The sequence below is a fragment of the Microtus pennsylvanicus genome, chromosome 2 (assembly GCF_037038515.1).
Source record: "Microtus pennsylvanicus isolate mMicPen1 chromosome 2, mMicPen1.hap1, whole genome shotgun sequence".
Lineage (NCBI taxonomy): Eukaryota > Metazoa > Chordata > Mammalia > Rodentia > Cricetidae > Microtus > Microtus pennsylvanicus.
This window is the reverse complement of record NC_134580.1, coordinates 100,880,983-100,905,993: the sequence shown is the minus strand read 5'-3', so window position 1 is coordinate 100,905,993 and position 25,011 is coordinate 100,880,983. Positions and strand designations below refer to the sequence as shown.

At 45.4% G+C, this 25,011-nt stretch overlaps 2 protein-coding genes across 3 annotated transcripts; both read right to left on the bottom strand.

The window, feature by feature from the left end:
- Positions 1-3,213: 3,213 nt before the first annotated feature.
- Coxfa4l3 (cytochrome c oxidase associated subunit FA4L3) lies at positions 3,214-6,291 on the bottom strand. 2 transcript variants are annotated; one of them, XM_075963801.1, is made up of 5 exons: positions 6,205-6,291; positions 6,032-6,093; positions 5,772-5,857; positions 4,843-4,903; positions 3,214-3,603 (listed from the first exon to the last, which is right to left on the bottom strand). In XM_075963801.1, the coding sequence occupies exons 2-5, from the start codon at positions 6,065-6,067 to the stop codon at positions 3,535-3,537; spliced, it is 252 nt and encodes an 83-aa protein (XP_075819916.1). In that variant the 5' UTR covers positions 6,068-6,093; positions 6,205-6,291; the 3' UTR covers positions 3,214-3,534. The 2 variants fall into 2 exon arrangements, with proteins under 2 accessions (XP_075819916.1, XP_075819915.1); XM_075963800.1 differs by lacking the exon at positions 6,205-6,291 and having other exon boundaries at positions 6,032-6,196.
- Positions 6,292-11,568: 5,277 nt separating this feature from the next.
- Afg2b (AAA ATPase AFG2B) lies at positions 11,569-24,703 on the bottom strand. The gene is made up of 8 exons (XM_075961994.1): positions 23,562-24,703; positions 22,358-22,543; positions 18,948-19,106; positions 16,210-16,419; positions 15,275-15,467; positions 13,737-13,867; positions 12,598-12,723; positions 11,569-11,749 (listed from the first exon to the last, which is right to left on the bottom strand). The coding sequence occupies exons 1-8, from the start codon at positions 24,633-24,635 to the stop codon at positions 11,585-11,587; spliced, it is 2,244 nt and encodes a 747-aa protein (XP_075818109.1). The 5' UTR covers positions 24,636-24,703; the 3' UTR covers positions 11,569-11,584.
- Positions 24,704-25,011: the final 308 nt, after the last annotated feature.

Sequence of the window (25,011 nt, the reverse complement as noted above, 5' to 3'; positions counted from 1 at the left end):
TTTTTCTTGGTCATTCAAAGGCATCTTCCCTCCCACCCATTTTCCTGCCATTGCTTTGGCTGGCCATGGCTCTTATCATCTGTCCCAGGGATCACTGGCATTGACCCTTGATCTTGACCAGTGCACATTTGCCACCTCCTCTCGCTAACAGTCACGTATCTATTCAGATGTCATCTCTTTCCTTAGTTTAACCTCCTTTTCTGGTACTTTTGTAACTTAGGGATAATAGAAGGCCTTTTCAGTATCTCCCACTTCATACTCTGATATGAAAAATTGCATGCAGTACACTCCTTCAATTTCCCTGCAGACATCAGCTGTTTTATGCCTCTCTGCTTGAGAAGACCTTTCTAAAAGAAGGCGCATGGGCTCCTCCCCATGGGCAATCCCCTGGAAAATCAGGCTATTGAGATAATGGATCCTAAGCTATTGGAATTTCCCTGGAATGTCATGCTGAAAAGAAGGCTAGAGCCTGGTGGCAACTGGAGGAGCCTGTTTCCTTGAAGAGACTTCTCGTGGTTCTCCATTGTCACAGTGCCTTGCAGGGGAGGCTGGAGCCAAGACAATGACAGCCAGTAATGAGGACCACACTTTCCCAACTGCTTGGTGATGAAACTCGTCCTTTCTCTAAATCCGAATCTCATGTCAGAACCTGAAAATGGACTTGGACAGGATCGCCTGGCATCTTCCCAAAGTGCCCATATGGATCTTTATTTGACCAGTTGAGGATAGGTGTCTTAGCCTAGCTTGTTAGCGACTGCCAGAACCCACGTTATGATCCTAACAACTTCGGTAACATTTTGAAATGGCAGACATGAACAGCAAATATGGTAATGTATCAGCTGGAAAAGATGCAAGTTCCTAATTCTAGCCTCCCCACTTCTCTGCAGATTTGAAATTAAAGCAGTATTTGCAAGCAGGTTAAAAACACTTTGAGCTTGTTTTTTTAATTTATTATTTAGTTTTTAGGGTTTTTGTTTTGTTTTTGAAATAGGAACCTGTCATGTAATTCAGGCTGACTTTTGAATTCACTATGTAGCCCAGGTAAGGCTCGAATTCTTGATTCTGCTTCTGCCTCCCTAGTGGTGGAATTACAGACAGATGCCACCATTGGCATCCTAAGATCACAACTTCAGGAACAAACTAGAGTGTTGTGGAAATATAGCCCAAATGAAGGCCTCTGAAGCCATTTCTCTGACCTTCTCCTGCCTGCCTATCCCTTACCCCTCCTTCTTCCCCAGAGGCAAACTGTAGAAAGTCAAAGTCCTCAGTCTCAGGATGGGTCCCAGAAATGAGGACAGCTCCTCTGAAAAGCCAGCCATAAAACCTGGTAAAATATTGCTTTGACTTCCTCCCACTTTTCTACGTGAGAGCCTGCCAGAAACAAATGTCTGCTCTACCTTATATGTCCTCGAAAGCACTGGGCTCCATTCCGAGATGGAGGGCAGCACAGAGCAGCCTTGCAGAGTTTGCAAAGGCCTTGCTAAATTCCCTGTCTATCCCCCTACTCTACCCCCAGGTCCAGCTCCCCCACATCTAGCAGTAGCTGGAGGCTTCTGGATGCAGCCAGTTTTCTACCCAAGTGACCATGCTTTGTGGAAACTGAGCATAAACGTAGACAGCTCATCCTAGCTTACCTTTGGCCCTAAGAAGAGTCTATTATGCTTTTGTCATAAAGATGTGGGTCTGAAAGACGGCAAGAGATAGATGTGCCCTTTCCGGCCCCCACAGCTGCCACCGCTGTGCTTGCTCTCCCCTCACCCACCTGCAGACCTGCACCCTCCATCGCCAGGTTCATGCTGTGTGCAGTCAGCTTGGTGCTGGGAATGGTTCAATCGTCCTCCCAAGAGTGCTTTCAACTTTGCCCTCGGGGTTGGCTAACCACCTCCAGGCCGTTCAATTTTATTTCCCTAAGTGGGATCATATTCTACTTCAAAAATTTAAGCAAATAAAAATGTAACTCCCAACGGTTATGTGTAATCCCTGGGACCGGCCATCAGAGATTTCCCTCTGAAGCAAAGGTTGAGAGAAATAGTCTACTGTGGATCCTTTCAGAACTCCCAAGTGCCAGAGGGTTCTTATTGCTATGAAAGGACACAATTTAGCCCTTTTCATATATTCCCATTACATTCATATAAAAATTAAGAAAAGTATGTTTACCCCATACTCTAATAGTTAATGATCTCGGCTACCTAATAAAGAAAAGTGAAAATACGTGGCCTGGAGAGAAGCTTGCTCGTGACTGTTCCTGTTAGCATCACTCCCCATAGCCCAAATTAGAAACATCGCCAATATCCATTAGTTTCAGATGCACCGACAGCGTGTGGGATATCTATACAGCATAATAGAATTCCTCACCAAACGGATGGGGTGCTGAATCCTTGAAGACAGATCATAAGCGAAAGTCCACACATGGTCCTATTTTTATGAAATGTCCAGATTAGTCCAAGCCCAGAAAACAAAAGCTGATTAATGTTTGCCTTGGGCTGGGAGCAGAGGGATTAGGGACAGTGATTGCTCATGGGCACAGCGTTCCTTTGAGGAAAACGCGAAGGTTCTAGAAGTAGATGAAGATGATTGCCCAACTTTGTAAATATAATAAAAACACTGAGCTGTGCAATTTCAGTGGGTTACTTACTAAGACATGAGAATTATATCCCAATTTCTTTTACACTCCATGGGAAACAGCCCTCTCCTGATCGCATCTTTAAGAGCAGTCAAGGGTGGGATAGCAGGGGGATGGGGAGATGGGTGGGCATTCTGGGTATGATGAAATCATCTCTCTCAAGTCTCTGGCCAGACTCTGCAGGATGCAGGCCAGGGTTCCCCAGCCCCCTCAATCTCCCTACCCCACCCCCCATCCCACCTGCTCCATCCTCCGTCCTCCTGGGAGCAGCAGGGTTCCCACTGGCACCTGCAGGGCTCTCTGTGTGCCTCCGGTTCCTGTTCACCAGCTCTCCATACAGCCCTCTTGCCTGTCTCCACTTCCCTTTCCTCCTGAGCCTACCGCATTCACCTTCTTCCAAGTTTTGCACTTGTTCTTCGCTTTACTGCAGACAACACCTGCTCCAAAGGTTTCTGGGGTGAGGGGGAAAGGGCTCGGGGAAAGCTTAGAAATCTGTACTTGCTGGTATTTGAAAAATGGAGTTTTATGCTTCAAAAAATGTGGGTTTTTTTCCCATAAAAAGATGGTATCATACTTTTAAAGCTAAATAATTTTTGAGATCTCTTGCATAAATAATATTTTATTACAGGCAATAATCTAATTTATATATGGTCATACATTTCAAGGACTACACCCAAGCATCAGGAACATTAAATTTCAAATGCAAAATTGAAATTTACACCAACAAACACAAAAAATTTTTTTCAGACTATGTGCTACCTTCAATTGCTTACACAGGATCCAAAGAATGCAGGCAAACCCTAAAATCGTAGCAGAAGCATTTCCGCACACTGGTATCAAAATCTAGTTTGTGCTGAAGTGTTTCCGCTAGATTCATAGAGCATTCTTCGGAAGGAAGGAGTGAAGAGCCATCATCTGGTTGCCCTCCGGACTTTCTGCAGCTCTTCCACGGGCTTCCACTGCTGGTTGATGGTTATAAGCTTGAAAAACAGAAAGCAAGCCGCTTTGTTAAGGATCTGCCCTCCGTCCTCACATTCCCTTAGGGGACCTGTCCTTCTCCCTGAAGGAAGACTATCACTATGGAATCACCTCTCCTCGACTCTGAATCAAGCACAGATTAGCAGACTGGCCAGTTTCTTACCACACCACTCCATCCCCTAAGACCTCTGGGTCTCCGGGTGCCACAGGACCAGGGAGAGCAGTCACGCATCTGTCCTGCTTACATTAGTAGCGTCGAGACTTTTAATTTGCTAAGATGGCAATTAAATTCAAGGGGTGCATCAGTTCCTTGTAAAAGGATGGACAATGTTCAAGGCACAGGGCAAGTCACACAGTAGGCTCCTAAAATTCCCTCCTTGCAGTTGCTTCACAGAGGCACGAATGAGCCAATCAGCTCTCATTTAGACACCCCCATTTGTCCCCAGCAGCGCTTTCTCATCCCAGACCCTGAGACACAACGATTCTGAATGCCTCTCCTTGACTTAAATGTTTTCAGAGCTTTGCCTTTTGTGAAGTCTTTTCTACCAGCCCTAAATGGCGTTCATTCTGGCCCCGTGCTTGTAGCCTTCAGAATATTTAAATTATAAAAACTAAAACCTAGAGTGGTGAGCTGGCAAGAGGGCTGAGTGAGTAAAAGTGCTTGCACCCAAGGCCTGCAACCTGAGTTTGGTTCCTGAGATCTACGTGGTGGGAGAAGAACACTGATGGTGTCCGTCATCCTCTGACCGCCACACGTGAGCCACAGCACAGGCGTGACTCCCTGCCCCCAACAAATAATTATTACAAATAAAACCTTTCGAGTAGTCTTTTGGAAATGAGTGAATGACAGCTAACTCCACTGAGAAAAAAAAATCCACTCCATTTTCAGGAATTCCTATTGTTTATCCCACCTCATATTAATTTTAGTTAAGTAATAGGGAAACAAGGTAATGTATTTCAAAACTGATAAAGATTTATATTTGAGTGGCTAAATATGGGCTGGGCACTATGCTAAAAGTCTCTGTATTTAGATTCTTTAAACTCTAAGGGCAAGTTTTATCATCACAATATTTCACAGAGTCAGAGAAGCCAAACTGGGTCTGCTGTGTCTGTACGGAATAGAATAACAACCTGAGCTAGGTCTCTAGATCACGGTTTCCAAAATGACACCAGATGTCCACTGTCGGTGCAAGGGACATTCCTAGCTGAATGTCAATCACACCTTGTAACTTCAGCAATACCTTTTGGGGTTGAGTAGGATCCACCATTTCCCAAGGTTCAGGGTTTCTTTTCCGATCAATACTAAAAATAAAAGAAGATTCATTAAATGAAGGTAAATGTGTTTATACAAACCCGAGAGAGATTGGGTGTATAAAATATCCAGGGACTGATTCGGTCTTCACACAGGAACTGTTAACTTTGGTCACCAGCTGTAACCGCTGAAGTGAAAGACGTGTCCACTGAAAACTCAGGGTTTGCTTCGAGCTTTAAGGAGCCCTTCCTCTGTAGTGCAGGTAAGAGGTCTATTTGCTTTATTGGGCGGGATTGGAGACTGCGCCCACAAACAGGTAGTCATGGAGGTGAAAGGACAAGCAAGGGCCAAGTTGCTAGCAGGGATGGGGGCTACACTGAACTGTGCAGGCGCTGGTTCCGGGCACCACCCTCTCTGCCTGTTGTTAGAGCGCCTGTCCTCTCTGAACCTTGGACCAGCTGTAGCCAGTCTCAGAAATATCTCTTCCTTGCATCCCAGGAGACAGAACCTAGCTAGTACTTTCCTTTACCCAAAACTGAGAATAGAGTTCATTGCAGATAGCTGAACGTTTCAATTCTACCACAGTAGGAGAGAACTTTCTCATTAAGTTGACATTTTGAAACCTAAAGCAATTATGCTTGATGATATGTACCCCCTAAATATTTATTTAAGTATTTCAATTTCAACGCTTAAACTTAAAAAGAAATCAAATTTTACTTCGCTACAGGAGAGTCGAGGGTTCATATGTAAGAAACAAATGTCACCGTCTGTCAGCCTCTCTAACACCAGAATTCTTTTTCAGCCCACACTTTGGTGTTCTGATTCGTAGGAAAAAACCCAGACACTGACGGCATGTGTTTCAGAATCTGCAGGTGGGAGAAAAGCAGGCATCCCTACACGGGAGGCATTAATACTTACACCACGTCGGTTTTTTTCAAAGCATACATAGCGAAAGATGAAGCTCCAGTGGCCGCCACGGTTATGATAAACGCCAAAGGAATGAGCTAAGACAGAACAGGTGGGGGATAGATTCAGTATGAAACCTCTGAAATATAACAAAATAGTATAAAAATTCAAAATCTTCACCATCTTTTATTTCTTCTCTAGAGAGAGAGAGAGAAAAAAAAAAAACCCACACACTCAGAAGTCAAGATTTACCGGTTGCTTTAAAAACTTACTTCCTTATTTTTCGACAATCTCTGGAAGATGCCCATGATGACTTTAGTGTAGAATTCCAAATCTAGAAGGAAAAATCCGAGATACTGGTCAAAAACATCCTCCCCTGGGGCCGGGGGAACCAAGCCGTCCAACAGACGCAGAAGGCCCGGGAACTTTCCAGAAAGAGACGCACCTGGGTCGGCTGTGGCCGGGAGATGTTAACGCCCAGCAGAGAGCCGGCCTTATATGCAGCCAACTGCTCGGGAAGGGCCGCGTTCTGGTCACGCGGGGACCGGTCCGACGGACGCACACTGAGACAGCTCACGCGCGCCCCCTGCAGGACGGTCGCGCAGCGCGGCTGCTGACCGCGGTCCTTATCCGCGGTCCCCTTCTATGGTCCCCATCGCTTTCTGTGGGTCCTGCACCTCCAAAAGTCTGGGAGATTACAGTGTGATGGCCAAAGCCTGGGTGAAAGGCACCCAGCCCTTCTAGAAAGGAGGGACTGAGGGAGGGGTAAGGGAGGGCAGAGGCTCCAGAGCTGACTGCAACCTTCTCCCTGAGTACCAGGAAAGGATGCTAGGTTCAGGGCCGTGTAAACTGGACCAAATTCAACCACATAAAAGTTCTAAAACGTGACATGTCGCACACGGAGATTGCTAAAAAGTAAATTGTAAAGTTCATATAAACTCCAACGGAGTCCTGATGCCTGCCCCCTCCCCCCAAAAAAAGTCAGGGTTAAGGGAAAAGAAACAAAGTTCAACTGCAGAAGATTCCAGGTGTCCTTTTCTGCTGTGGACTCAAACTGTTGGCTTCATCTTTGGGTTCCCCCCAGCTCAGAAACTTGGGATGGCAGTTTGCTTTGTAAGTAATTCCTCTAACCCAGCGACTGTGGCCACTGAGCCAGATTCCTGGACCGGGGCAGAGCGGGGCGGGGTGTGTGTGTGGGGGGGCTATTCGATGCAGAGATGGTCAACGCAGGCAGCTAGTGAGTAGTAGAGATGGAATCGGAAGGGAAGTCCATCTCCCAACACCAGCACTATTAGTGCACCCTAAATCAAAACAAACTTGGTACTTTAAAGTTGTTTTAAATCACACTGATGGTAAAGTTGTGTCGGTGGGAACCCCTAGCTCAGGATGTACTGGAGTGTCCAGACTGTAGCCCAGGAATTGCAAGATAACCCAATACATTTACAGATGATATTACGCCACAATATCAAAAAATTGGATAATCCTGTGGCTTGGGTTAAATTTCCAGTACAAAATCCTTTTGCAGTAAAGAAAACCTTTGGCAGGGGGGTGGTGCGCAGGGGTTGGGAACAGCTGTCTTACTACAGCCTAGCCCAAGTAGGTCTCAAACTTAAGATCCTCCCACTCAGCCAGGTGAGTGTTGGAATCACAGATGTGTGCAACTGAGCAAAAAGAGAACAGCTTTTAAATTTGTATTTTATTTGAGAATTTTACTCAAGGTATTTTGAGCATATTCACCTCCACTTCTCCTCTAGTTCCTCCTGGATCCATCCCTACCTCCCTACCCTCCCAACTTCGTGGGGTCTTGTGCTTGTTTGTTTGAAATAACTGAGTCCAGTTTGTGTTCCCATATACTCTGGGGTATGCGGTCATCCCCTGCTGGGGGCCAAATCCTTAAAAAAAACTGATTCTCTTGGAAAAACCATCGACTGCCTATAGCTCCTCAGTTAAAGGGGGGGTGGTGGTCATGAACTCTTTCCCCACCCCTGTAACAAACTACTGATTAGTTTGACCTACAGAGGCACCCAGCCACCATGAGCTCAAGTGTGGTGGTCCTGTCATGTCCAGAGGACACTGTTTAGTTCCAGTGCCCCACACCCTTGGTTCTTACACACACACACACACACACACCCCTCCCCCATGATGATCACTGAACCTTGAGCGAGTATGACAGAGAAGTCCCATTTGGTACTCAACTGACAACTTGGCCTCTGCATTTTAATCAGTTCCGGTTCCTGCCCTAATAGTGTCCACTGCACAATAAACACTCTCCTGTGTCTGAGAGCTGCACCTATTTACCAGGAGAGAGACGGATTTAAAGGGCAGCGACGCTATGTCTACCAAACATAGGAATCATAGTAGGCTCATCCCTAGGGCCTCTGGACTCCCCAGTTACAGGCTCTCGGGCAGAGTTACAGTAACAGACGTGGGTTTCCTTCTGTGGAGGGGATCTTAAATCCAATCCGAATTTCTTCAATCCAAACTTTTTAGTGGTTGGTTAACCCCGTAGCATCTATGCCACTACTGCACCCATGGCTACAGCATAGCCCAGGCTGGCCTCACACATTGGTCACTACTGTAGTTTTCAGCTGGGCAAGGCCATTGATGACTCCCCCACTCCCCGGCCCACCCCTGCAACCTACACAGCTCTTTCCAGTACACTTCCGGGCATCTTTCCAAAAGAGTCTATTTCCTACCACAGAGACACATGCCCATCCATGTTCATAACTGCTCTGGTCACAATAGCTAGCAAATTCACCATAGTACTGATCATTCAGTGAAGTCGCTACATGGTTCTATTTTTTGTTTCCAATTTTTTAGGATAAACTGTTAAAGGGACTGAAATATGTATCTACACATAGAATGTGCTCATACAACCATTAAAATACACTCATGTCTACTTGTAGCAATGACAGATCCAGGAAGCCACACTTTGGACCTTTTGCATGAATGCCCAGGTACGCTGAATTCTGAAAGACGCAGGGGTAGGGTTATTTGTTTTGTTTTTCTCTTGGGTTCAAGGAATCACAGCAATTCAAGGTAGTTTGTATTTAACCACCAATCTCACTTACTAAGGTAAATGCAGCAATTTAAATATTAAACTATCTGCTCAATAAATATTATTACAAAAATAGGTATATGCTAACAATTCGTATCTTTTGGTCTTTTTTTTTCTGAGTGCTGTGGGCAGAACCATCTAGAATTTTTCACCACCCAGTTCTTCATACACTTTCCCTAATAAGATTTCCCACTTCACAAACACTGAACACTGGCAGTCAGGTGGGGCGCCAGGCCACTGCTGCCGGGGAGACCAGGATGTGAAGCAGGTGTGGCTACCACCCTTCACATTCCAAACTTGGGCAGGCCCCCCGAGGTCCCATCAGGACACTATGTCCTTGATAATTCTTTGAGGAGGCTTTGTCTCCCCAACTCCCAATGCTAGACACTTAGAGCCTTCTGTAGGGAGGACAACCTGACTTACACATCCAGTCATGGTTGTTGAGCTCTCTCCCATGGAATGTAAACTTAAGCAGCAAACCCCCTAGCTTCAAAAAATTTTTTAAAATAATTTGTATTGTATATACATCGGTGTTTTGCCTGCATGTCTGTGTGAGGGTGTCACACTCCCTCGAACAGGAGTAACAGACAGTTGTGAGCTGTCATGTGGGTGCTGATCCTGGGAGTTCCCGGTGTTCTTCATGCTAGGGCCAACAACTAAGGCTCTAGGGCAGTCTGAGCTCAGTACAGCGGGAAATAAACACTGCCAACTTACTGACAAGCTTTCCAGGCCAAGTACTCACCTTCCACAAAGATTTTGGTGTGAAAGTAAAATGAATACTGTAGTTGATTGTTTTACTCTTTGCTCCTCTGGGGGCCACCACCCACTTCACAAATAAATCACACATGGAGGCTTATTCTTACTTACAAGTGCCTGGTCTTAGCTTGGCTTGTTTCTGGTCAGCTTTTCTTAACTAAAAGTATCCTGTCTGTCTTTTGCCTCTGGGCTATTAGCTTTTTTCTGTAGGCCTTTCTTTACATCGCAACATCTGGCTGTAGTTGTAGCCGAGTGGCTGGCCCCTGGTGCCTTCCTCTCCTCTTCTTGCTTCCTGAACCTTCTTTTTCTCCTTCTATTCATTCTGTCTGCCAGCCCCACCTATCCTTTCTCCTGCCTTGCTATTGGCCATTCAGATCTTTACTAGACCAATCAGGTGTTAGGCAGGCAAAGAAACACAGCTTCACCGTTAAGCAAATGCAACATAAAGAATGCAACACATCTTTGCATCCTTAAACACGTTCCACGGCATAAAAAATGCGACACATTTTAAAATAGCATTCCACCACAGGGGAGTATCTGGGCTAACAGAGTAGACCATGAGAAGGAAGAGGTGGAGAAAGGTAATATGAACACAGGACATGCGTGTGAGAATGTCACGAAAACCAGCTTTAGTAAACCATAAAGTCTAAGTAAAAACCAATTTTTTAAAACAGTCTTGGAAGTTGTCCAGAGCAATCTTCTGATTGTGGAAACTGAGTCACAGGATGTCCTGGTCAGACTCTGCCATTTCCTGGGCATTTCAGTGACAGGCACTTAGGTGCCACCTTTGGCATCTAAGGTAAGGTGCTCCCTACACATTGCTTAGTGAGAACAGCAGTAAAAAACTGAGTGCTATCATTACTTCAGAAGTTAAAAAAAAAAACAAGAATAAGAAAGTTATATATCAAAGGGTTTTTAATCCTTAATTGCTTCTATAAAAATAAAAACATACAGACCAAACTATGGCCTCCAATTACAATTGCAAAGTAGGGGAGTTAAGACTACAAAGGAGAAACCACACAATGGGTGGACAGGATGAACATCACCAACGACGCGGAGCGCACTGTGCCTCCAGCGGAGAGGATGAAGAACAGCCACGGTGACACAAAAAACGTACATCCAAAGAAGTGCAGACGTGCTGGAGCTGACTGGTCTACCAAAAACTGGTCTGTTTCCAAAGATGTTGAGGCCAGGAAAGACCGAGAACTGTTTCCAAGTAAAACATGGAAGGTGCATGATAGCTTAACTCAAGGTGTAACCCCAGACTCGATCGTCTGACAGAAAAAGATGATTACGTGATGATTACGTAGGCCATCACAGGGACAGAGAGAGGAACTCACTGGATACATTAAAATACTGTGTTGGTGTTGTATTTCCTGAGCTTGGTGAGGGAACTGCAGTATGAGACAATGTTATTTGTAAGACACACGCACTAAACACTAGCTAGAACGGAGGAGGAGTCAGACAGTGTTTAAGAGACAGGGATGTATGACAGTGACCTCCCAAGGCTTTCCCTTACGGTGCGGTCGCTGTTGTGCTTGAATAACCGCGTTACTCGATGGCGTTCGGGACAGAACCGCCTAATGACACACTTCTTAGTGTCCTCCCCAAGAAGAGTGATGTATGACTGTATCCCAGTAGCCAACTGTTCAGAAAACTGTGTGTGTGGAGGAAGGACAGAGAACAATGACGAAATGCTAAACGAAAGAATCTGGGCTGGAGAACACTGAAGTCCTCCGTTCTAGTCCCGCAACTTTCCTGTAAACGTGACATCACGTCAGAGCCACAAAAAGAGACCAAAAATAACTATCCTAACAAAATCACACACACACACACCCTTTTTATTAGTGTTTTAATATACTTTCTAGAAGTAAGATGGTGTTTATCAGGGCAAGTTTCTCTCTCTCTCTCTCTCTCTCTCTCTCTCTCTCTTTCTCTCTCTCTCTCTCTCTCTCAGGAAAGTGTGAAGTTGCAAACCGTAAGAAAGTGAAAAACTGAATAAAATAAAAATTTAATTATCTTCCAAGGCAGAAAGTCCTTTCTTAAATAAGTTTTCATACACTGTCAAGCTTTCCCGACTCAAGGACGGCTTCACAGTCCTAAGCGATTCCCTGAAGTGCTCTTGTTTCACTGAGGTTGCTTCCAGTCCATTCTCTTGCAGAGCAAACAAGGCAGCCTGATGACAGAGACCAGCAAGAGAGAACAGTTAATTTGCTTCTTTTAAAAACTAACAATAACATCAACACTGCAGTCTGGCAGTAAACCTTTGGCCTCACGTCAGAGGAGTTCAATGCCATTACAAACATTAAGCTAGAAGTTAAGGTGCCTAAAAATCCACCCTACAGCACAGTTTTGTTTTGGTTTTGGTTTTTCGAGACAGGGTTTCTCTGCAGCTTTGGGACCTGTCCTGGAACTAGCTCTTGTAGATCACAGTGACCTCAAACTCAGAGAGATTCGCCTGCCTCTGCTGGGATTAAAGACGTGCACCACCACAGACTGGCTGACCACAGTTTTTTGTACATTAAAAATCTAGCTGTAAATGGGCAAACTGCAGAATAACATACACTCTGAGTCCACATATAGTTTAAGATGAGAGGAACCTTAACCTGAACATAGGAAAGTTTACACAGCACTGCTCATAAAAGAAAAGATGACATGTTTTATGGCTCAGCAAGTCTCCTTGTAGCCATGTACATGTATGGAAGATGTAACGACAAACTTCATGGCAGAGTGTAGAAACTCAAAGTTCAAAAGCTATGAGGCGACTTAGGGCAGGAGGGAGCAGTGTTGGGTCTCCAGTGTAGAAGTGGGCAGTGAGGTGATCTTTGTGGAGCAACAGGGGACAGAGGGTAGGAAGGAGCCTAGGAAGATTCTAAAAGTCTGGTCACTTCACAATCACTCACTACTATATACTTAAGATGTATGTGTTCTTCTGAATTTTATAGTTAGTCAAGTTTACAGAGGAAAAAAAACCTACCGTGACCCCTCTGCCTCAAAACAAAATAGCACAAACTTCAAACTTACCTCTTTGCAGAGGTTTCTAAGATCGGCTCCAGAGAAAAAACCCGTTTCTGCCGCTAGCTTTTCTAAGGAAACATCAGGTCCTATTGGCATGTTGTTTGTACAGACTTTTAAAATAGAAAGCCTGCCCTGGAACAAAACCAAAGACAAAATGTTTACAATCCTTAACATTCATGTTCAACACTGATACATTAAACATTTTAAGTTCAAATTTTTTATCGTATTACAAAGTGTGTGTGTGTGGTGTATATGTGCAGTGTGTGTATTTGTGTGTGGTGTGGTATGTGCAGTGTATATATTTGTGTGTGTGGTGTATATGTGCAGTATATGTATTTGTGTGTCGTGTGTATTTGTGTATGTGTGGTGTATACGTATAATGTATATATTTGTGTGTGTGGTGTATATGTGCAGTATATGTATTTTGTGTGGTGTGGTGTGTGCAGTGTATATATTTGTGTGTGGTGTATATTTGTATATGTGTGGTGTATGTGAATAATGTGTATATTTGTGTGTGTGGTGTCTATGTGTAGTATATTTGTGTGGTGTGTGTAATGTGTGTGTGGGGTTCATAATCAATTAAAATCATTTTTGCTTCTGAAAGAGAGAGATTGAGTCATCAGTGGTCCACACAGTAATGGTGAAAAGTAGTTTCTTAATTATGGTTGAAGTAGCCAATCATAACCATTTCTTCTTATGAGAACAAATACCACTATCAGAACAGTCTTAGAAACAAACACATGAATTATCAGATACATTTAGAAGCATCAGACATTACTTTTTTTAAAAAAAAAAAAATCTCTTTAAAACTTGATAAAAGCCCAAGGAAGGAAAAATTAATTCTTGGAGCCCTTCACCATCTGCGGGTTGCTCTGTGCATCTGAAGTGAAGGATTTCCTGACTGAACGCACTACAGTCCCTGCAGCCCCAAACACTGCCAGAGCCTTCAGCGCCTCCTCCATCCCAGTGCACAACAGTACCCAGTGCCCTTGGCACTGCTGAGACACCAGAGTCACTTCCAGGCATGCTTCCCTGAAGGCACGGACAAACACCAATCAGAGAGAGCACGAGGCTGGCCCACGCCCATCTGGAACTCAGGCAGACATGGATGCGCTGCTGAGTGCAGAGGAAACATCAGCCGTTACCTCCTGATCAGGAGGGGGGACATAGATCATCTTATCCAGTCTTCCAGGCCGCAGCAAGGCCTCATCTAAGACGTCAGGCCTATTGGTTGCCACAACGATCATGACATTCCGATGAAGAATCTCTTGGTATTCTGTGGGAAAGCATACAACACAGAGTCACGTCAACAAACTGCTACTCATGAAAACGCTTTCAAGTAAGTCACACATGACAAAGTGCAGTTTCAACAAGAACAACCTCTCCTCAGAGCCAGGATGCTCACTCGCCATCCCAGACACCTTCTTGGTACCCACAAACAACTCCTTAATCAAAGAGCTACCTGTGTGTCTGAAAGGACAGTAGTCCTGACAGGTGTTTCTCTGTGTGAGAACTGACGGAAGGACACCTGCCCAAATCCACTCAGGCCCCTGATGGATGACAACTATAAACAGACCGCTTACAAAGGCAGACTGCGTGGCTAATGGGGGCCATGACAGTTCTGGAAGGTCTAGCTTTCCGTGTCCCCAAAGATGGAAATTTCATCTTTTTTTTTCCAGAGGCAGAAATGGTCAACCTGCGCTGCAGTTATGCAAACCCTGGATAAGAAGCAACATGTGCTTCTGTTTGAAGTGGGATCGCATGGACCCCTGGCTACCCCCAAACTCTCTACCCAACAAAAGGGACCTTAAACTTCTGCTCCCCTGCTCACACCTCCCAAGTGCTGGGTTTCCCAGCACAAACCAGCACACCTGAACCAGCACCCCTGGTTTTGCATAGTGCTGGGACAGCGCTCAGGGTTTGGTCAGGCCAGGCAGTCACTCTATCACTGACCTACATACAATCCCAAGCCCGAGAGAAGAAACAGTTCAAAGCAAGACACGACAAGGCCTAAAACCAAAATCATTCATTGAGCTGGATAATCCAAACAGTTCTTCAGTGTTTACCCCTCAAAGCAGCAAGTTTCCCAGCATGCTAATGGGAACCCCTGCATCATGAGATCAGGTTATTGTGGGCCCCTTCTAATTTAGTGTGCTTTATTCCTACTGAGTGGTTAAGATGCTCCTTCTGTGGAATAATTTAAAAATGGGAAAAAAAACAGGAATATCATTATAATAAATCAGGTATTATCCACTCAGGACAAGAAACCACTCTTTCTGAAGCAGAGGCTCACAGAGGCAGAGGACTCACTGACTTCACTTGCTTTCAACTACTGAAGTTACTCAAGTATTAGTTTGTTTTGTAATTGAAGGAGGATAAGTCCTTCTCAGGATATATTCTCATATTCATGAGAATAAATTCCTTCTCCATTAAGTAAGATATATTTCTCATTCTTTAGAAAATAAAACTCACATCTAAGATAAATATAAGACTTTTCACTTATTCTGCCCAAATCCCAATTTTTATCAGTCCTATAAAAGCCCTGAGAAGTCAATGACATCCTATAACCCTCCAGAAGATGGATCCAGCCCAGGAAATGCAGTCATGTGGGAATGCTACCTAATTCTGGCCTGGGATTATGGTGCACCCTGGCTAAAGAAGAGCCCCAGCTCCTGGTATTTACCCTGGTGGTCTGATTTATTCCCTCTTCTCTCTACCGTCCTAACTCCCACACCATCGAGCTCATTCAGCAGAACTGAAAGAACTCGCTCCCGAGCATCACATCCCAAGGTGCCGACTGAGCGAGACCCCAAGACTGAGTCAATTTCATCCAAAAACACAAGTGCTGGCGTATTGGCTCTTGCTTGTCGAAATACCTTAGTGAGGGGAAAAAAAAACATAACGTCACACGCCATCCGGTGACTATTTTCACTCTGCTATCTGCAAACATTAAAACAGAAAAATGAAGACTCTAAGTGCTTAAGACCTGGGAAATTAGTAAATAAAAAAGTCAGTGATAGATAGTCATTAAAAGTTGTCTTATTTAAAGATATTTAACACGGAAGTGATAATACTTTTTTCTTTTAAAACAGGATTTCATTATGTAGCCCGGGCTGGCCTGGAACTCGCAGAAATCTGTCTGTCCTGAGCACTAGAATAAAAGGCATATGCCACCACACCTACCTGATAACAAATATTTAACTTTAAAAACCAAGAGAGATGGCTCAGGGGGCTAAGGCTGCTTACTGCTCTTACAGAGGCCCTGAGTTCAGTGGCTAGTATGTACCTAAACTGGCGACTCATAATTCCCTGCAACTCCAGTTCCAGGGGAATCCAGCATCCTCTCTGGCCTATGTGAGCACCTGCACACAAGTGCACATGCCACACATGGGCACACACATGTGCAATGATTTTTAAAAACTAAAAATAAAAGTTTAAAAAAGATAAAACTTCAGATTGATAAAACCTTACCTCAACATCATTCAAAACCAGAGAGAAGACATACATGAAACAGTAGCAGTGGGTGGAAGAACTATGGGGAAGAGGGCTCTTATTTTAAACGTAAGCATGTATAACTTTTACCACTGGGGAAAAGACAATACTTAAAAACAAACGAACCTGAGACAAGACTTTCTCCGAATCTCCAACGTAAGGTGAAAAGAGGTCGGCCCCACTCACTGACACAAAAGAGCAGCGGCAGCTTGTGGCCAGGGCCCTCACCAGAGTGGTCTTAGCACATCCAGGGGGGCCATAGAGGAGAAGGCCGGTTGGCTGTTTCAGACCCATCCTAGCAAACTCCTGAGGGAACTTCAGAGGCCACTCAACACACTGTCAACAGGCAGAGAGACAGAGATGTTAGCATACCGGGCACTTCCCAAATCCCTCCCCTCATCGGACAGTCCCAGAGCGGGCTGAGCTGAAATAGCCTCCTGTCCTCAGCAGCCCAAGAACCCAGGTCCCTACTCCTTGGTTCCATCTGCACCCAATGGCTTTCACTTGGGGTACCAAGCTATGCCTGAACATTCTCCCAACAGTTCTCTGTGGCTTTTCTCTTTAAACTTTTAATTATCTTTAAATTTGTGTTGTCTGGGTTTGCATATATGCCTGTGTATCGTGTGCATGCCTGGTCCCTGCAGAGGTCAGAAGTCACTGGATCCCCTAGAACTGGAGTTATGATGGTTGTGAGTCACCATATGGGTGCTGGGACCTGAATCTGGTCCTTTGTAAGAGCAACAAGTGCTCTTAACTGCTGAGCCATCTCTTCACTCTCATGTGGCCAGTCTCTAGCTCTCCAACCTCACCTCAAATTACCTGCTTGGAGAAGTCTTCCCCAAGGACCCTGAGCAGAAAAGCACCTCTTCTCCCAGCCACAGCCTGTACTGCCTTCCACTGTACTTAGAACATTCAGAGTTGATTACTACTCTTTTCCCATGTTGGGTTGGTCACCCTGTTCCCGCTACAGAATCAGCAGAGTTCACGTCTCAATCCTCAAGACCCAGAGTAACACTTGCCTACAGCAGGCACTCAATAAATGTTACTGAACAGTGAAGAAGTCCTAAACGCTCGAAGGGAAATAGCTTTACGATCATTTTACAGACTCGGAGACTCAGGCCTATGAAAGTTAGCCGTGACTGGTGAGTGTCCAACTTAGTGCTGGTGAGGTGGCAGGACCAACAGTGACCTCAAGGAAGAAGGGTGGCAGGTGAGAGCTTTGTTCCAAAGGAGACAGACTTTTAAACTAACTAGGCCAAAACAGGCACCCCAAGGAGAAGGGATACTACAAACAAAGGTGAATGAAGCCATCGAACTATAGAACTGACTGTCCCAGCAGTGAGCAGAAGCAATGGAGGTCAAGTGGGGGTGGACCACAGTGGGCCCTGCAAGCTCTAACTGACAATGCAGAAATATGTAGAGTGCTCTGGAAGGGAAGGACACTGAGACAGGGCGATCAGTCAGGTCAGAAATCTCCTGCAATGATTTAGGCCACAAAAATCCAAAAGGCTGGATGTACCGCAGGCAATGAAGACAGCAAGACAGAGTAGTCACTGAAAGATGAGGAACTGCATCTCACAAAGTTCTGGCACCATACTTCTGACGGGAAACTGCTTGCTGGCTGACCGCAGCCACCCTGACAGGGAATCTTAGGTGTGGAGGTAGCGTTTTTTCAAGACGGAGTCTCACTATGTAGCACTGGCTGTCTCAAAGTCAGAAATTCAACTGCCTCTGTCTCTCGAGTGCTAGGATTAAAGGCATGTGCCCTACACCTGACATTAACTGGACCATAGACATGTCACATTGGCATCCCTGTGGTTATCTAGCAGACAGATAGCTAAGCAGTCCTGATGACCTCAGGAAAAGTCTATTCAAGACTTTTCAAGTAACGACGAAAACGGTCTTAGACACCGTGACAATCACCTTGGACTACAGAAAGGATGTCTAGGGCTGGAGAGATGGCTCAGTGGTCAAGAGCACATGTTGCTCTTGCAAAGGACCTTCCTAGGTTTGGCTCTCAGAACCTACATGGTGGCTCACAACCATCCATACTCCAATCCTAGGGCGTCTGACACGTCTGTATGTGATGACCATATACACACGCAGCCAAAATACTAATAGGCATAAAATAAAAGTAATTTTAAAAAAAGATGTTCATGAGTCTGTAAGAGCACCAATATCTCAGGGAATGGAGAAGAGAGCCCAGAAAGGCAGGAAGTGCCACAGCCAGGCTAACAGAACAAAACAAAGGGGCATGGCTGATGTCTTTCAGGAATGAATTTAGGACTGTGAAATAAGACAAGCCCATGGGAAAGGCTCACCACAGCTTCAACCCCAGCCCCCAGGAGGAATAGCACAGTGTTTGCACATAACCTGCATCTATTTGCTGTAAATGCCTCCACCACTCATAATAAGTAAATACCATGTTCATAGTTGGCATATTATATTGTTTAGGGAAAAGATAACAAGAGCAAATGTTGGATCTGTTCAGGGCAGACAGTAGTTTGGACAGCTGGTTGTATCCACAGATGCAGAATAATGGAAACATCGGCCAAACGTTCTCATTTACAGGCTCGAACTGCAGTGGCAAAGGAATGACTGACAGCCTGCATGTCTCAAAAGTTAAAGCATTTACTATCCAGCTTGTCACGGGAGTTCTGCCGACCTGTGTTCTAGATGAGAATGAACTCCTCAAAGCAAAAGTTTTTAGAGAGGGTTAAGATGGAGAATCACAGAAACTAGATTTGATGTCTGCTGAGCAGAATTCGGGTAAGATGGCAAGTGCATCTGATTGCGGCATTTCCATTATAGACACAGAACGCTACCATGGGACTCAGCTGGACAAGCTGATTAATAACCGTTACCTGCTTTAACTTCAGCTTCACATCATCAAGTCCCCCTATCTGCTCCCAGCCAACAGGCTTGATGTCCACCAGCCCAATAGAACTTCGAAATGATGAGGGCTGAATCTTTTTCAAAGCGTCAAGAAAGTCCGTTTCATCAATCTGAGGACTGTCCTGGTTCTGAAGAAACCCCAAGAGAAAAATCAAGCCAAATATTAGGCAGGCTTTTGCTATAGCATACACACATAACAACCTAAAGAAAAAAATCTCTCTCTTTTGAATGTATAAATCTAATTACCACTAGTCTCAAGTTCAAGCATCTCAGACAATCATGTCCTCAAAGTGGAATTGCTGAGCTCACAAGGCGCAAGGCCTAAATTCAGACAGCTATAGCTGTTAAGGGACTGTCCTCTCAGGAAGCCACAGCCACGCCTGCCCTTCTGGCTACAGGAAGCTGTTCTCCCCAGACGACTCTAACAAACTTTTAAGTCTGCCAGGAAGAAATGATACTCAACATTGTGTTGATTAAATTTCTTCAAACTAGAGTGAAATAGAGGAAATAACAAGTAGAAAGACATCGGTGTTTGTGACTTCCTATAAATGCTGTTCTGAGTAAGAACACGGAGGAGAGGACATCTTCACACTTCAAAGCATCTCCTCGTACTATAACTCCACGGAGGAACCGTTCAGTATTCAGTTCATAACACCAACGAGCAGCTGAGGGGCCCCATGCTCCACATGGTAAAGACACAATCCTGACTATGTACTGTTCCCATTAGGGACGTATACCTGGAATCTGACCATTCTACAAGATAACCCAAATCACTCATGTGAAAGTCACAAATCTCAGATTAAAAAAAAAAATCCTCAAGTGGCCCCTATAAAACAAAAAACATGCCCATACACAAACGCGAGTGCACACAGACAGACAGACAGACAGACAGACAGACAGACAGACAGACACACACACACACACGATGGACAAGAGAGTATGATAATACTAACTTAGCAATATGTTAAAAATTATGGATCTGGATAAAGGGCCTGTTTAAAATCCTCTGTAACTGTTTTGGAACTTTCCAACAAAATTAAAATGATTTCAAAAATAAAAAGTTAAAAAGAAACCTAACAGGAAGCGACTTTTAGAGAAGCTAAGCAGACTGATCATATTTGCTGGTGTTTTACCGTCTGTGCCTGTATCTTTCCTCTCAGGTTGCTGCTCTTGGCTGTCTCTGAACCTTCTCTCCGTATGAAAATGATGGGCCCTAGTCACGTCTGCAAGTTTACTTATCTGTCCATCTCCAGATGTTCAAATAGCAAGTCATGCCCTTATTGGCTCTTTTCGTTATACTCAAAGGCCATCTTCCCCTAACATTAGGTATTAATTACGATTTTCTTGATCATCCCAGTGAAGCACAATTTTGGTTTGCTCAAAGCTTCTTTGATGGGGTGGGGGTAAGTGTAGGGGATGGGAGGAGGGTAGGGAGTGGGAACTGGGATTGATATGTAAAAATAAAGACAGTTTGTTTTCTTTTTTAAAAAAAATAAAATAAATTTAAAGTAAATTAAATGAAAAAAAAGCTTCTTATGTTCATTTCCATTTTACCTATATTATTGTTAAGTAATTTGCCTTCATATCAAATGTTACAGCTTTCATATCTAAGGTGATATTTTGGGCAAAGTTCACTTTCTTTATACTTGGTTCTCCTATTGAGTTTCAGTTGTGTGTTTGACAGGGAAACATTCTGACAAACTTTCGCCAGCTGATTTTGCCATTCACGTGCATCTGTTCTATTGTTGATGAGAAGACTCACGGAACACATAACCACCGTTTTCTGTTTCGTTTCTTCGCTTTACTGGCTTGCGGTCTTAGACTCTGGGCATGGAATACTCATTAATTTTAGATATCATCACCTAGCATTTGAAGATCTCACTTCACCACTGACTCTCTGCGTCCTTGCAGGCATATATATCCTTTCGTCTTCTGAATTCATTAAACTGTGTTCCTGATTCCTTAATTGGACTATTTCAGAAAAACTTTAATGGATTCCTTGTCTGCCCTGGTACACAGCCTCTCACCTGCCTAGTGGGAGAAGAGAGATGAGTCAGATCTTCCCAGACGTCTTTGCCCCTTCTTCCCTCCACTTCCCTTGGGTTGTTTCTGAACTCAGCCATCACCTATGGAGACTAGACCCCTCCTCAACAGCAGAGAGTGGCTGGTCCACTTAAGCCAGAGACGCTTAAGATGAAGCCTAGAACTTCAATGTGAGGAAATTTAAATGCACCTCCCTTCCCCTCTTTGGAACTCTCACCCCTTCCCACAAAGGACACACATTCTCACACCTTTACACAGGATCTCATTAAAACTCTAGGCAGTTTGGTACCAAATCCATTAAAATGGGGACTCAGAAGTGCATCTAACTTCTTCCCACCATAGAATGAAAATAGTGCAAAATTAGGAAAGATATAAATTATTTAGTTGAAAATAATTTAGGATGCTATGAACAACATTGAAATGTCCCAGAATCCTTAGCTGTTTAAACTATTGTTTGCCGAAGAGGTTTAGGGACTCCAGTTATCAGATACTAAATGACTTGATTTTTAAATTAACAGTATTAAAAATATTACATTTAAGATCATCCTAAATATTTTTAAAGTAATTATAAATTCAAAATTTGAAAATCAGTGACAATCTTGAATAAATACAATTCCAAGTATTCAATTTCTCTTGGATTAGAAAACTTCATTTCTCTCTACACATTTATCAATAATAAAGAAAAAAAAAACCAGTCTTCTGGCAATGAAGAAATCTTACAGATACCATCTTATTCTAGAAATCAAACGCTGAAGTTAATCATCAGTGCTAAAATTCTTGCTGAGGTATCATGGCTGTGGATTATTTCTAAATGTTTTAGAAAGACATGCACACATGTAAACTCAAGCACACAAGAAAGAAAATGAGAATTAATCCAGCAGATGTCATGACTGGAGCATCCGGGGGAAAGCTATACAAAAGCTCTTAGTCCTGCGTTTGCACCTTTCTGTCTAAGTCTCAGGTGGCTGCTTAAAAAATTTCAATTAAAATCTGTCAGATTCTTCTAAGGGGCAATATCTTTCCTGGCTGGTCTGGCTCTAGCACTAGGGAGTTCCTGTGGCAGCGATGAAAACTCACTGAAGAAACTGCCTGGAAGACTCAGCCATTTCCTCATCTTCAATCATATATTTATACAGCATTGAGATGCAAATCTATGAGGTAAATTCATATACATACGTTCACATACAACACACACACACATACACACAGAAGCAGCCATGGAGAATGCCAACCATGCCAAGGAACGTACTGTACTTACCACTTCTTTAACCCCAAATTAATTTGTCGTATCACCAGGAAAGATGAACACGGCTGGTCATACGTTAACACATCTTACCTTCTCATTCTTAAGAAGGGCACACATGGCAGCCTCCCTACAGAGCGCGGTCAGGTCAGCACCAACGTAGCCAACTGTCATTTCTGCCAGGAGACCTAAGTCAATGTGACTGGAGACGGGCATCTTGGAAGTAATCACTTGCAGAATTGTCTCTCTTTGTTTAAGTGTGGGAGCCCCAATGACGACCTACAGGTAAAGCAAAACATAGAAAAATTAAAACGATACAACTTAAATCCTTTCTTTAAAAGCATCCTCTCAAATCTGCCCGCCTGCATCTGCCTCCCGAGTGCCAGGATTAAAGCCATGTGCCACCACCGCCCAGCAAGGGTCTCTTTTGTAATGACACTCAAATAACTATTCTTTGTCATCACATCTGGGAGAAGGGATCCTCAACTGAGGAATTTTCTCAATCAAATTGGCCTATGGGCATGTCTGCAGTGTTTTCTTAATCGCTAATACATAATTCTGGAACTTGTATCACGACCATTTATCACACCTTAGATACTAAATATAAGAAAATACTAATTCCCTAATGGACCAACAGAGGCTGGGAATTTGATCAATGAAAATTATATATTTCACTGAAGAAGTTCTGGCTGACAAGGATCAAACAATAGGCCAGATCATCCAGGTCCTTGCTCTTTGGGAGAAGGGCCTTTAATAAGATGGTGCAAGGAAGAAACCCACTCTTGGGCTCAAAAGAGTTAAGCCAAAGTATGCAATTGCTACCTCTCTGCAGAGTCCTCCCAACAAAATTCACGTATTGCTTAATTACTAGTTATTCTAACTATTCCTCAGCAATAAAAAAAAAAATCACTTGAAGACCAAAACTCGTAAAACAAGGCAGCTGTGAATATTCAACTTTCTTGACAACCCAGGAAGTCAACTGTAGAACAGGAAGCTGGTACCTTGACACGGAATGAATATATTAAGAGGCTGATGTCAGTTTTTGTTTGCCTTTCCTGCCTTCTCTTACTGTGACTAGGTTTTCATTCCAAAGCTGTTTCAGTTGAATATGCTTGCAACAGGCTGAGCTGCCTGAAGACTTAACATAAACATTAGCAAAACAAAGCTAATGACCACCCGGCTTCCCAGAATGATCTGACTCTAGAATAAGCGGGCTCTGGTTCACCCTGCCTGTCCAGCTGTCCAAAAAGATGAGCTTCGAGGGACCAGGGGCTCTTAACCAAAGCGGGCTATTTACCTCTCTGTCAAACCGCCCGGGCCTGCGCAGCGCTGGGTCTAACTCATCTGGCCGGTTGGTGGCTCCTACAACCACAACCTCCCGGTCCCCATGGATGCCGTCCAGCAGCGTCAGCACCTGGGCCACTACCCGGCTCTCGGGGGCTCGCCGCGAGCCGCCTCTCCGGGGACACAGGGCATCCACCTCATCCAGAAAGAGGAGGCTGGGCCCGCGGCTGGCCAGTTCCCGAGCGCGCTGGAAGACGCGCCGCACGTTCTCCTCGGTCTCCCCGGGCCGGGCTCCCTGCAGCGCCGGGGCGCTCACCGCCAGCAGCTCGGCCCCCGCCTCGCGCGCCACCGCCCGCACCAGCTGGGTCTTGCCCACTCCCGGGGGTCCAGCCAGGAGCACCCCGCGGGGCACCGCCAGCCCAAGCGCGCCCAGGGCGAGCGGGTAGCGCAGCGGCAGGCGGAGCAGCTCCCGTAGGGAGGCGGCCGTCTCCGACAGGCCCCCAAGGGCCACCTCCTCCGGGGGCTCGACCTGGGGCGGCGGCTTGTCGCTGAGCGTGATGCGGGTGTGCGGTGTGACCAAGCCGGCGGGCTCAGGGTCTGGCGTCCCGCCCACCACGTGCAGCGCGGCGACCGGGCCGGGGATGCCAGGCGGGGTGGCCACCACGTGTCCCCGCGACACCGGCCGGTGGCGCAGCAGCTCGTGCGCTACCTCCAGCACCGCATCAGGGCTTGGGGTTCCCGCCTGCGGTCGCAGCACCGGCCACACCGCGACCCGCCGCAGCGGCGGACAGGGCACCGGCTGCAAGCTGTCCAGACTGATTTTCCCCGCCGCCACCTCGGCCCCGGGGCTCGCGCACTGCGGGTCCAGCTGCACAAAGCCGTCCGCCCCGTCGCGCCGGGGCCAGGCCGTGCAGAGGCAGCAGCCGCCGGCGGGCAACGTGATCCTCAGCGGCGAGCCCAGGCGTGCGCCCAGGCTGCGGAAGGCGGCCGGCCCCAGGCGGCAGCGCTGGGTGCCCCGGTCCCGGGGATCCACCGGCAGCAGCTTCAAAAGCTGTCCGTCGGGAAAGGGCCCCGAGTCCGGAGCCATGATTAGGAGAAGCACGCCCGGGAGAGCCCGGCAGCAATTCTACCCGGGTGCCGGATGCAGGCAGCGCGCATGCGCCATGAAAGGACAAGCGTCTGATTGACGGTCGAAAGGGCTTATGGGAAAGTGAAAAGGCTGGGGCTCCATAAAGTTTCCAGAACCCGCGCTGTCCGTCTCGCAGCCTTCAGAGGCTGTGAGAACTGGCATCTGACAGACGCAAAGCCACACTAGGGCATAAACACGTACCTTGGCTGCTACATCAGTGTCAGGTCTCTGCCTTCTGAATTTCCAATAAGAGTTTGCATTTTTGTGAAGTAAAGATAAAACTGTGGGAGGAGGGGACAGGCTGCTGAGGTGTAAATAAATTACCTGTCAAGTT